The 12,138-nt window shown below is 34.4% G+C and overlaps 1 protein-coding gene across 13 annotated transcripts in view; it reads right to left on the bottom strand.

Moving 5' to 3' along the window:
• ATP8A2 (ATPase phospholipid transporting 8A2) overlaps window positions 1-12,138 on the bottom strand; it is a 667,830-nt gene that overhangs the window by 230,983 nt on the left and 424,709 nt on the right. For all 13 annotated transcript variants that reach the window (XM_074303628.1, XM_074303629.1, XM_074303631.1 and 10 more), the window contains one exon: window positions 8,118-8,228. In XM_074303628.1, the coding sequence (XP_074159729.1) occupies window positions 8,118-8,228 (111 nt within the window). The remainder of the gene's footprint in view (window positions 1-8,117; window positions 8,229-12,138) is intronic.

Raw genomic sequence — 12,138 nt, 5'->3', positions numbered from 1 at the left:
TACAAACAAAATTAATGCAGACAAGATTAAAAGGGATTCAATAAACTGGGGAAACAATTTTACATTAAAAGATTCTGATAAATGCCTCATTTCTAAAATATATAGAGAATTAACTCAAATTTATAAGAATTCAAGTCATTCTCCAATTGATAAATAGTCAAAGGATATGAACAATTTTCAGATGAAGAAACTGAAATTATTTCTAGTCATATGAAAAGATGTTCCAAATCATTATTGTTCAGTGACATGCAAATTAAGACAACTCTGAATACTACTACACACCTCTCAGATTGGCTGAGATGATAGGAAATTATAATAATGAATGTTAGAAGAGATATGGGAAAACTGGGACACTGATACATACATCCAGCCATTCTGGAGAACAATTTGGAACTATGCTCAACAAGTTATCAAACTCTGCATGCCCTTTGACCCAGCAGTGTTACTACTACTGGGCTTACATCCCAAAGAGATCTTAAAGAAGGGAAATGGCCCCACATGCACAGAAATGTTTGTGGCAGCCCTCTTTGTAGTGGCAAGAAACTGGAAACTAAATGGATGCTCATAGGTGAAGAATGGCTGAATAAATTGTGGTATATGAATGTTATGGAATATTATTGTTCTGTAAAAAATGATCAACAGGATGATTTCAGAAAGGCCTGGAGAGACTGACATGAACTGTTGCTGAGTGACATGAGCATTACCAGGAGATCATTATATACTTCAATAACAATACTATATGATGATCAGTTCTGTTGGACATGACCATCTTCAACAATGAGAGGATCCAAAATCAGTTCCAATTGTTCAGTGAGGATGAGAGCCATCTACACGGAGAGAGAGAGGACTGTGGGAACTAAATGTGGACCACAACATAGCATTTTCACTCTTTCAGTTATTGTTTTCTTGCATTTTGTTTTCCTTCTCAGGTTTTTTTTTTCTTTCTAGATCTGATTTTTCTTGTTCAGCAAGATAACTATATAAATTTGTTTACATATATTGGATTTAACATATATTTTAACATATTTAATTAACATGTATCTGCCACCTAGGGGATGGAGGTGGAGAGAAGAAAAAAATTTGGAACAGAAAGTTTTGCAAGGGTCAATGTTGAAAAATTACCCATGCATCTGTTTTACAAATAAAAAGGTTTAATAAGAAATTATACTACTTAAAAACCAAGTGTTAGCATATAATAGACTCAGCAGTAACAAAGTGAATTATTTTGGTTATGTTTGCCCATTTACTCTACTTATTTTGAATTGCATATATTGCACAGTCAATTAGCAAAATGGGTTGAGTTGGACTAACGGGGCTACATATCTTTAAAGAACAAAGTTCTATTATTGTGAGGTGGTCTGGGTCACTGTTATGACAAAAACCATAAGATAAAGTGTGAAACAAGGTGATGTGCCCTTGCCAAAAATATAAGCCACTATGTTGACCCAGTGTGTAAAGTCTAAGTTGAGAAGGGATTTCTTATTTATGGTCAGATAACAGTTTGGGGATGACCCTGTGTTGACTGACATAGTCTTTTGCTGTAGTCTGTTAAAACAGTTTGGCTTATCTATCTAAACAGGAAAGACAAACAAATGGATTCAGTATTTCAACATGTATCTGAATGAACACCCAACAGAGCTGATTCAATAGGGCATCTATCTGGAACAAATTACACACACACACACACACACACACACACTCCATCCACTGAGCCACCTTATTATCCCAGAGGTAATTTTTTGAGCACAAACATTTTTACTGGTATGGCTAATCATCAACATAAGGCTAATGTCTATAGAAGTCAAAATGTGGGCACTACACAGAAGGCAATGGAAAAGTTTTGTAGGTGAGAACAAGTTGCAGTATAACCAAAGAAGAACTCCATGTAAGAGGAATGAAGGAGATCTTCAAAGAATGGCACAGCCAGATAAGGAGATAGGCTAGATTCAAGTAGACAAAAATGAGGAAGTCCAGGTAAAATAGCCACCAGCCAGAGTGCTTTCTTTCACCGGAAACCTCAAGAAAGAATGAGGAAGGCTTTCAGCAAGTTAGGGAGCCCATTTGTGGTAAATTCTTAGGTGGATATAGATAAGAGGGGAACTGGACTGGAAAGGCACAGATGGGTTAGTCTGTATCACTGTAAGAACCCTCAGTGAATTAAATTGCAGATTAATTTGAGATATCAAGCAGCTTAATCAGGAGCTTATAGGACCAGAAGAGAAAGAAAATCATTTGATATACATATTAACATAATACTTAGAGTGTGTGGCAATATATATGTTATAGTTTCTCTTGAAAAATGAAACTTTATCTCTGTTACTGATTTCTTTGTAGATACTGTAAAAGTCAAGAAAAATGCTGAAGATATTGGATTATTGGCTCTTTTTTTTTTTCTTTCTTATTCTTGACTTGAAACGAAAAACTTGATTTTGTTGTTGTTTTATCACTTCCTTTCATCTCTAATACCTCCATCATAGTTTAGACCTTCACTACTTTCCCCATGGACTATAGGAAATCCTCAATGTACAAAAATTCCAAAAGTTTATTTCTAATTTTGGGACTTAGAATGCATTTTTTCCAAAGACACATTATTATAATAATGGTTCAGTTCCTAGCATAAACCATAAAAGTCTAGTTAATTCTTAATGAAGTATAACTATGTTATATGTGTGTATATGTGTATATCATAGAAACTAGTTAGAATATACTGAATAATTAACTCCTATTTTAATGGCAGTACCATAGCCTTTTCCACATAATTCTTAACAAGTTTTCTTAAAGAAATTTTGTTTAAAAAACAGATGTCTTGGAGAGCTGACCTCCCTCTTGATATTTATGTTTAATAATTAAACAGTGGTGAGGGGATTTTCCCCCTTGAAAGATAAGGAGAGAAAAGACTTGTTTTAGAGACAAGATCACATCTGGCTAAAAGCAAATCACCACAGAAATCTGTTTCATCTGATCTGTTAAAGGATATGGGTGAAGAATAAAGTTACCATATAAAATATCTATTATTATTAACAACAATCATTTTATGTAATAACATCTCTCTCTAGTTACTAATAAGAGAAATATGAATCAAAACAACTTTGATCTCTGATGTTTTACCTCTTAGTAAATTGACAAAGATGAGAAATGAAAATTCTATGAGAGAATGGTTTATAAAATAAAAGTGATGGGGAAGACAGATAACTTACTGATGGAATTAATTATGAATTAGGTTGATAATTGTGGAAAGATAATTCAGAATACATCATTATGATGTGCATTGTCAGAGTTAGCATTCATATACAACTTCAAAGTTTGCAAATCATAATTATCTCATTTCATTCTTATGATAACTCTGGGGAAACAAACAATAATCCTTAGAGATATGGGCTATTATTATCTTCATTTTACAATTAAGGAAACTGAGGCAGACAGTTTAGTGACTTACTCGGTATAACACAGATAATAATTTTCTGGGGCTTTATTTAAACTTATCCATCGCACCACATACCTGACTCCAGGTACATACATGAAGAATTTCATCTTTAAAATAGATTCTCTATTGCTAGACATATATACCCCAAGGAGATAAATGACAAAAAGAAAAGCCTCATAGTCATCCACATTTTTATAGTAGCATTTTCTGTAGTAGCAAAGAACTGAAAATAAAATAGATGCCTGTCTGACTGCAAAATAGATAAGTTGTAATATGCGCATTTTATAAAATATTACTTTGTTGTAAAATACGAATGTGGAGAAGTATTGAGAAGACTTTTACATGAAGTAAGCAGGAACACACTAATATACAATGACTATAACTATATAAATATAATTAAAATTTAATGTTGAGAAATTATATTGATCAAGCTTGGCCCTCAAAAAAAAATGAGGTTAGTACATCCTTCTTTCCTTCTTTGCAGAAATAGAAAACCATGGTTGTAGAACACTGTATATGAAAAATTTTTCTGATAGAGGATTTAGTTTTCCTAAACTATTTTTCCATCTTTTTTTTCTTTGTTATATAAGGTTTGCTCTCTGAGAAAAGGAGTACAGGTGTTTTGGAAAACATTGGTGATATAAAAAATAACATGAATAAAAATTTATTTTAAAATCATTATGGAAGGAAACATTCATATCCTAAACTAATCTAAAACCAGTCACAGGTTTTTTTCTCTTTTGCCTTTCAAAGCAATATCTTTTGTTAACACCAATATGAAGCTAAATATGAAAGTGATAGTGAAATCTAAATAGCTTTTTTCTTAAATTTTTAATGTGATTTAAAGTGTTCAAAGTAGGTTTTAAGCAAATATTATTTGGCAACAAATTTCAGGACTGAAAGTGCTTACTCTTTAAATCTTAAATTCCATTTGCATTTTTAGTCAGAGTAGACTTTTGTTCTTAACCCATGCAGCCTCATCTTCCTCACACAGCTAAGAGCCACAAAGCATGGGTGATAGTAAGTGTAAATAAGTAGGAAGGAACCCCTGAAGAGTAGGAGGTTTAATGGGGAATGTCTAGATAAGAAGTCTAGACTATCTGTAATTGGTTGATAATGGGAAACGCCAGATAAATAAGGAACTTCCAAAGCCAATGGCTATGTAAGTTTAATATATACATGAAATTTAGGATGAAGTGTGGGGGTGGATACTGGGAGTCTCTTAAATTACTTCAAATCTAATTATGTACTACCCTAAGTGACATATGGGGAGTCAGTCATTCCTATCACAGCTGCAAAGGCAAAGAAGAAAAAATTTTCTAGGGGCTAAAAGGAGGCTACACTTAGAAAGGAAGAAATAAAAAGCTCAAACCTGTGAGAGCTATATTAAGTGACCTCTAAGGTTCCTACCAGCTTTAAATCTATGATCCTTTGATCCATGTCCCTATAAGAACTTATCGTTTCAAACAAGAATGGATGAGAAAAATGGACAAGTAAATAACATATTTCTTTAATCTTTCATTTTAAACTTGAGGTTTTTTGTACATTAACGAAAACCTCTCATCCCAAACTTCATTTAAGATGTTTTTCCAGGGAGTATTTACCATATATTTGCATAACACAGAAAAGCAAAAAACTTTAACAAAAGGATTTCTCTTAAAGAAGTAAAACCAACTTAATTTCCAGGGCTTTAATCATTTATTTTTAAAGTAAAATGTGGCATTCTTTAATAAAAATAAACCCTATTCTTTGATTTATATAGAAATTTCTGTTTATACAGAATTGTCATATCCTAACAATCACCTCACTAGAGAATCATCAAGGTGAAATACTTCAGTTAGGGGAAATATTAGCCAACATTCTAACACTTGCTTTTATACAATCTTATCAGGAGATAGTGAGAACAGTTGGACCATATCCCATAATATCTGCATCTACCATTTTTAGGGAAAACCATTCAAGGACATAAAAAAGTAGCTGCCTTAATTATTAAATATAAAAAGATTATTAGTTGGTTGTCAAAAAAGAAAAGCAAATCTTCTATTCCAGGGTCATAAAAATTTATAGAACATCACACTTGGACTCAAGGAGACCTGTGCACAAATGTGATCCCTCGTGTTTAATAGTTCTGTGACTTAGGCAAATAATGAACCTGTCTGCACCTCAGTTTTCCATTTGCAAATAACATTTGTAAAGTGTATGTGAACCATAGGGCAGGTAGGTGGCACAGTATATAAAGTAATGAATGGGACTAGACTTAAGAAGACATGGGTTCAAATCAAACCTCACTTACTAGCATTAGGACACTGGGAAAATTACTAAATTTTTGTTTTCCTTGGTTTTCTCATATGTAAAATGAGCTGGAAAAGGAAATGGCAAATCACTTTTTTTTTGGCCAAGAAAACCCCAAATGGGGTCATGAAGAGTCAAACACAACTGAAAAAGAACTGATTGATTTGAGAATCTTAAAGCAAATACAAAGTCTGAGTCATTATTAATGTTGACTTCCCAGCACAGAATCAGGTAGGCCACAGATCAAATGAGGACTTAAGTACTTAATAGCTGTATGTGTCTGGGTAACCTCTATATGCCTTACTTTCCTCATATGCAAATGACATATAATAATATTAACAATAATACACTACTTTCAAGTACTGTTTCGAGGATTAAATGAGATAATAATTATAAAGCACTTTGTATAGTGCCTGGAATATAGCAAGAGCTATAGAAATGTTAGCTATTATTTTTATTATCATCATTATTATTTTTTTAAAAATTTTTAATAGTTTTTATTTACCAGATATATGCATGGGTAATTTTACAACATTGACAATTGCCAAACCTTTTGTTCTAATTTTTCCCCTCCTCCCCCCACCCCCCATGGCAGGTTGACCAATACATGTTTTCAATATGTTAAAGTATAAATTAAATACAATATATGTATACATGACTTTGCTGTACAAAAAGAATCGGACTTTGAAATAGTGTACAATTAGCCAATGAAGGAAATCCAAAATGCAGGCGGACAAAAATTAGAGGGATTGGGAATTCTATGTAATGGTTCATAGTCATCTCCCAGAGTTCTTTCGCTGTGTGTAGCTGGTTCAGTTCATTACTGCTCTATTGGAACTGATTTGGTTCATCTCATTATTGAAGAGGGTCAGGTCCATCAGAATTGATCTTCATATAGTATTGTTGTTGAAGTATACAATGATCTCCTGGTCCTGCTCATTTCATTTACCATCAGTTTATGTAAGTCTCTCCTCTAGGCCTTTCTGAAATCATCCTGTTGGTCATTTCTTACAGAACAATAATATTCCATAATATTCATATACCACAATTTATTCAGCCATTCTCCAATTGAGGGGCATCCACGTAGTTTCCAGTTTCTGGACACTACAAAGAGTACTGTCACAAACATTCTTGCACATACAGGTCCCTTTCCCTTCTTTAAGATCTTTTTGGGATATAAGCCCTATTAAAAGCTATAATATTCAAGATCAACCTTATGCCCACTGCTACCACCTCCCTAAAATGAATTGCCTGTTTTCCTCTTTATTCTTTTTTCCAAGAGAAGGGACTCTTGGATTGTTTTCTGTTAGTTTTCTCAGAATCATTCGTTCTAAGTTGGAAAGAGTTCCCTTTTTCTAAATAAGTCTTTCTGGACAAGAATACACATATGCTACTACTGCCACAAAGCTTCATTTCTTTGCATATGGCATTGGTACTCACAAAAAAGTGACCTTCCCAGGAGCAGGAACTTCAATTTGACTTTGTGTGATTGTGAGAATTGCCACTTTGCTTAGTTTTGCAATGGCTTCAGGGAGTTATTAGTTATTAGAAATTGTCAATGATTTCAGCAATGGTACAGTTTACCTTCAATAGTATTTAGTAGCTAAGAGGCAAGATTTACTTTGGCACAGAAATTGACCCATCAATGGACCCCAGGCCTGATTCTTTTATAGCCTTTGATTTTCAATGAGCTTCCCAGCCTATCAGCATTCTGGAATCAGTTTGCCAACAAAGCCAGAACTCATTGATATATTTAAGCAAACTTGATATTTTTAAGTAAAATTACCAGGAACAGTGAGAGCACAGAAAAATGGCAAGCCCAATGTCAAAAACAGGTACAGACACCAGACTGACACAGCTTTGTTGTGGCCATGAGGAGTGGCCCATGTAGGTGGGAGACTTTGCCACTTAGGGAGCCAGAAGGCATGGATACATTAATGAGATGTCCCTAAATATTGTTTTGGAAATAGAGGGGGATGAATTCTTTTTTCCTCCTCTCTATGCAGGTGATGAAGTGAGGATAACAAAAGTAGTAGGGAAAAAGTTCTGTTCCCCCAATCTATTACTGGAATGCTTAGAATGGTCCCTAATAGCAGTGTTGGCTATTTCTCCATTTCTCCAAAAATGATAGTGATGTGCAGTTTGTTGATTCCCACAGGCATCTGTATTTGGCACAGAGGTACATCATGACTCCACAAGTTATTCATGCCTCACATTATTTCAACATATTAGAATGACATCTTTTTTTTACAAGTATTTTCATATCAACAAATTATTTTTACTGACATTAATTAAAATCAAGAAATATCCCCATTTCCCCATGCTTTAAACCACTCTCCAGCTACTTAAATCTCTACCAAAGGCTCATCTCTCTGATGGACAATTATGTTTCCATCCTTACCTCAATAATATAAAGCACCACGTTCTTGTAGAAGCAATATAAGATGCATTTGGTCACTCGATTATAACTCCAGGCTCCGTGCACCAACAGAAGCTTCTCCAAGTAGGCAAACTGAGGGAGAGAAGTAACAGTTAATTCAAGAAGCTAAGACCTCACCACTTCTTAATATAAATCATTCAATGGCATTTTGAAAGACCTCAGGCCCTCTCACTGCTAGGTCTGAAGTTTTCCTTTTATGTAGAAGGCTTAAAGATCAAGGTATTGGGACAGAACCTAAAAGATTGGGATGGGGGAGGGAGATACAGTGTCCAACCCTGGGGACAATAATTTGTCCAGTTAATCTAAAAACACTGCTTAATCTCCATTTTATGAGAGCACTTAAGCATTTAACATCTTTGCCTTAAAGTTGCTACAGGCTATTTGGCCTATCATTTGCATAGTTTAAGTGACAGGGTTTGGGGACCTTCATCTTTTGGAAGAGGGTTTAAATCCTCAGCCTTTAATGAGAAGAGGATTTTGGAGGGAATGGAAAGTTCCAGTTAAACTACTAACTTTCTGCACAACCAGGGACAAATGAAAACAACTCCGCCTTAGTTTTCCTACCCAGAGAAATAGAGATTCCTCCCTCTCCTAGGACTAAGGCTTCAGGAAAAACATACCCAAAAGGACAAATGTCAATAAACAAACAAATGGATGGATGAATAAATTAAAAATAAATAAATAAATGATTATTCCCTGATATCCACTTTCTGAGACCTAACATGAAGCAGAGGTCTAGCCAATTAGGAAAGTGATATGGATTAGCTAATTTACAATAAGGTGACAGGAAGACAACAACAATTCAGTTATCATTATCAGAGGGACTAGCACTTTGATAAAAACCTGTGGGCAAAAGAATAAATTCTCACCTTGGCACAAGTGTCTTTTTTGACTTTCCTTGACTGCTCCCACATACACAAATTATTTCTAAAACTGTTTTGTTTTGTTTGTTTTTTTCTATTGCATTGAAAAACCTTAAGGGTGAGCATTGGTACGAGGGCAGAAATATCACTCTAACATTCTTAGGCTCTTATCATGAATACATTAAAACTAAGTTCATTCTCCCTATCACAGTTTTAAAATATTAAATATACATTACTTAAGGTCCTCCAGTTCCCCTTAGAGTTTCCTTGAACTAAAATCTTAATCTCCTATTTCTGGTCTGAGGGTCAAGAGGACTCTGTCTCAACCAATTGCTGTTGCCAGTACAAAAGTACAGTACAATTCAAATTCCTATTGTGTACTTAGAAGTGACAGTCAAGACTATTTGAAAGTCTATGAATATTAAAAAAAATTCATTGAATATTGTGAACTTTTTATTAGTTTCAGCTTACTGCTAAAGTGCAATTGATTTTATTAATTAAAAATTATGAATTCAAAACAATACAAATAAGAGGAGGAAGCATATAGTCTAAGTTCCTCAAGGATAACATGCAGGAAGAGGTGCTTCTGTCTAGTGTGAGACCATATTCTCATGTGCTATTGCCAAATATCTGTTTCATAATACCTTAGTATCTTATGTACAGTAACCTAGTATCATACTCCAAAATGAAAGTCTTGATGCAAAAAGACCATGAATAAGCACATATGGAAAAATAAAACTCTTCATAAAGGCTCATTAAGGATTCCAAAGGAGAATAGGGAATCATAAAATCACTAACTAAAACAAATATAAAGGAAGTTTGCGTTTGACCTAGACCCCCGACATTAAACATCATCTGCTTGAGTCATCTCTAATGTCACAATTTTTAGCTTTGGAATGATTTCAGGAAAAAAATCCTAAATCAAAATTCTACTTTTCTTGGGGTGCTTTAAAAATATTAAGAAAGTAGGGAGTCAAAAAGATCAAAGAAAAGAAGAAAGTTCTTATTTGCACAAAAATATTTATAGCAATTTTTTTCTCAGGGCAAGAATTGAAAATTAAGGGGTGACCATCAACTGGGGAACTGGCTGAACAAATCATGGTACATGATTGTTATGAAATACTATTATGCTGTAAAATGATGAGAAGGACACATGCATAACAACCTAGGAAGACTTATATGAACTCATGAAAAGAGAAGTAAGCAAAACCAGGAGAACATCATATATAGCAACAGCAATATTGTAATAAGGATAAACCATGAAAGACTTAGCTACTCTAATTAAGACAATGATTCAAGACAATTCCAAAGAACCCATATGAAAACTGTTATCCACTTCCAAAGAAAGAAGTGATAAACTCTGAATGTAGATTGAAACATATTTAAAAAAAAAACATTATTTTTATTGTTTTATTGTTTTCCTTTCTGCTTTTGCAATACAGTTAATATCAAAACATGTTTTGCATGATTTAAAAAAGAGTAGGGGATGGATGACTCTCTCTAGGCAGTGTTGTCTCTCTCTAGAGGAAAGCATGAAGGCATAGGCTGGAGATATAATCCTACCCTAATAAAGATAGTAAGAAAAGTTGCAGGTTGCTGAAAGGGAGGTGGGAAAAGAAAAAGGTGCTGTCACTCAAGGGGTGGCAGTGGTCAGGAATGTAGATTCAGAAAGGTTAGAATGTTGTATATCTGTCTATGAAAAAGCACAGTTATATTGGGGGATAAAGACAAAGTCAGTCCTTGGCAAAATTGTAAAGTAGACAAAGGTCTTCCAGGTCTTTCCATCCCTTCTTTTAGTGTACTGAAGCAATGCATGTTCTTCTTAAATTCCTATTACCTACAGTTGTTCTTAGGAAAAACATTAAAAATGTATTCACATTAAGTTATTAATGACCAATAAGGCTAAAAGTATTATCTTTTGCTTGTATCTTTTACATTTTAAAAGATGACCAAGAAAATTGATCTTCAAAAGAAGATAGTAGAATTTAATAAGATCATAAAAGGGATCTTAGGTTGTCTAGTCCTCATTGGACTACCTCACTGGACTACTGAGGACACTGAGGCCCCAAGAAATTAGATGGCTTGGCCAAGGTAACAGAGAGAAGTCACAGATCCACAATTTAAAATAAAGTAGTTACTCCTGGTTCAGGGTTTATTTTTCTACTCTATCAGGCAAGGTGAAAGAGTAAGGGAAGACCCAAGACCTGGAAGACAGAGGAGGAGGAGGAAGACAGAAAGAATAAGCCTACATTTAAGGCTAGAGTTGACTAGGCAGAGATTGAGAAAGGGAGAGTCTGCAGAAGAGGCCACTTGTCTTTTCCACAAGCCTTTCCAATTAGAAGCAGCCGGCTGCAACTAGAGCAAGAAAATCAAAAGGCCCTGTTTGAAAATACCCCTCTGCTTTCCATTCAGTGTTTTAATCTGAAGCAAGAAATGCTCAAAAGTCCAGTTCTTTTCTCATTAGCATTTTGTTTTCTGAAAGAAAAATCTACATTCCCATATATTAAGTTGGGAAGATAATTACCTAGAATGCCCAGAAAATCTCATGAGATTCTCCTTCAGTCCTACAATTCTATAAGTCAAATATTTTATAACTCCAGGGTCCATAACATTTAGTCTCTGTTATATTTTAGGAAAGGAAGACCCTCAAAGGGTTGTTTTTTTTAATTGTTGTTGTTATCTTAAGAAAGGTCACATGTAAGAGAGTATTTGTAATATGAATGCCACTGTTCATGCACATAACTTATTTTCCAGGATACTTCCTACTCTCTGGATTTCCTACTCACAAGGATTTCCTTAGGCACAGTAAAAAACAAAAAAACAAAAACCACAAAATTATGTGGGACCTTTAGACATCACCTAATTAACCTCAGGATCTTGAGGCAGACAAATATCTAAAGTAGAGGCGCTATAGGACTGCTTCTGACTCCTTGTTGCATCATGTGTGCCCCTTTAAAAATGAAAGGGGAGACACTGATACTGATTACAAATATTAGGTCTTTTGAAAGACCTTCATCATTATATAGTGAGGGTACTCTAATCCTCATCACCGTTATCATCTCTAATGTTTCCCTAGAGCTTATTATGTGTCAGGAACTGCTCTTTACAATTATTATCTC

Source organism: Sminthopsis crassicaudata, chromosome 3 (genome assembly GCF_048593235.1).
Source record: "Sminthopsis crassicaudata isolate SCR6 chromosome 3, ASM4859323v1, whole genome shotgun sequence".
Classification (NCBI taxonomy): Eukaryota; Metazoa; Chordata; class Mammalia; order Dasyuromorphia; family Dasyuridae; genus Sminthopsis; species Sminthopsis crassicaudata.
Note: the sequence above shows the minus strand (reverse complement) of the source record. Positions and strands in the feature narration are given on the sequence as shown.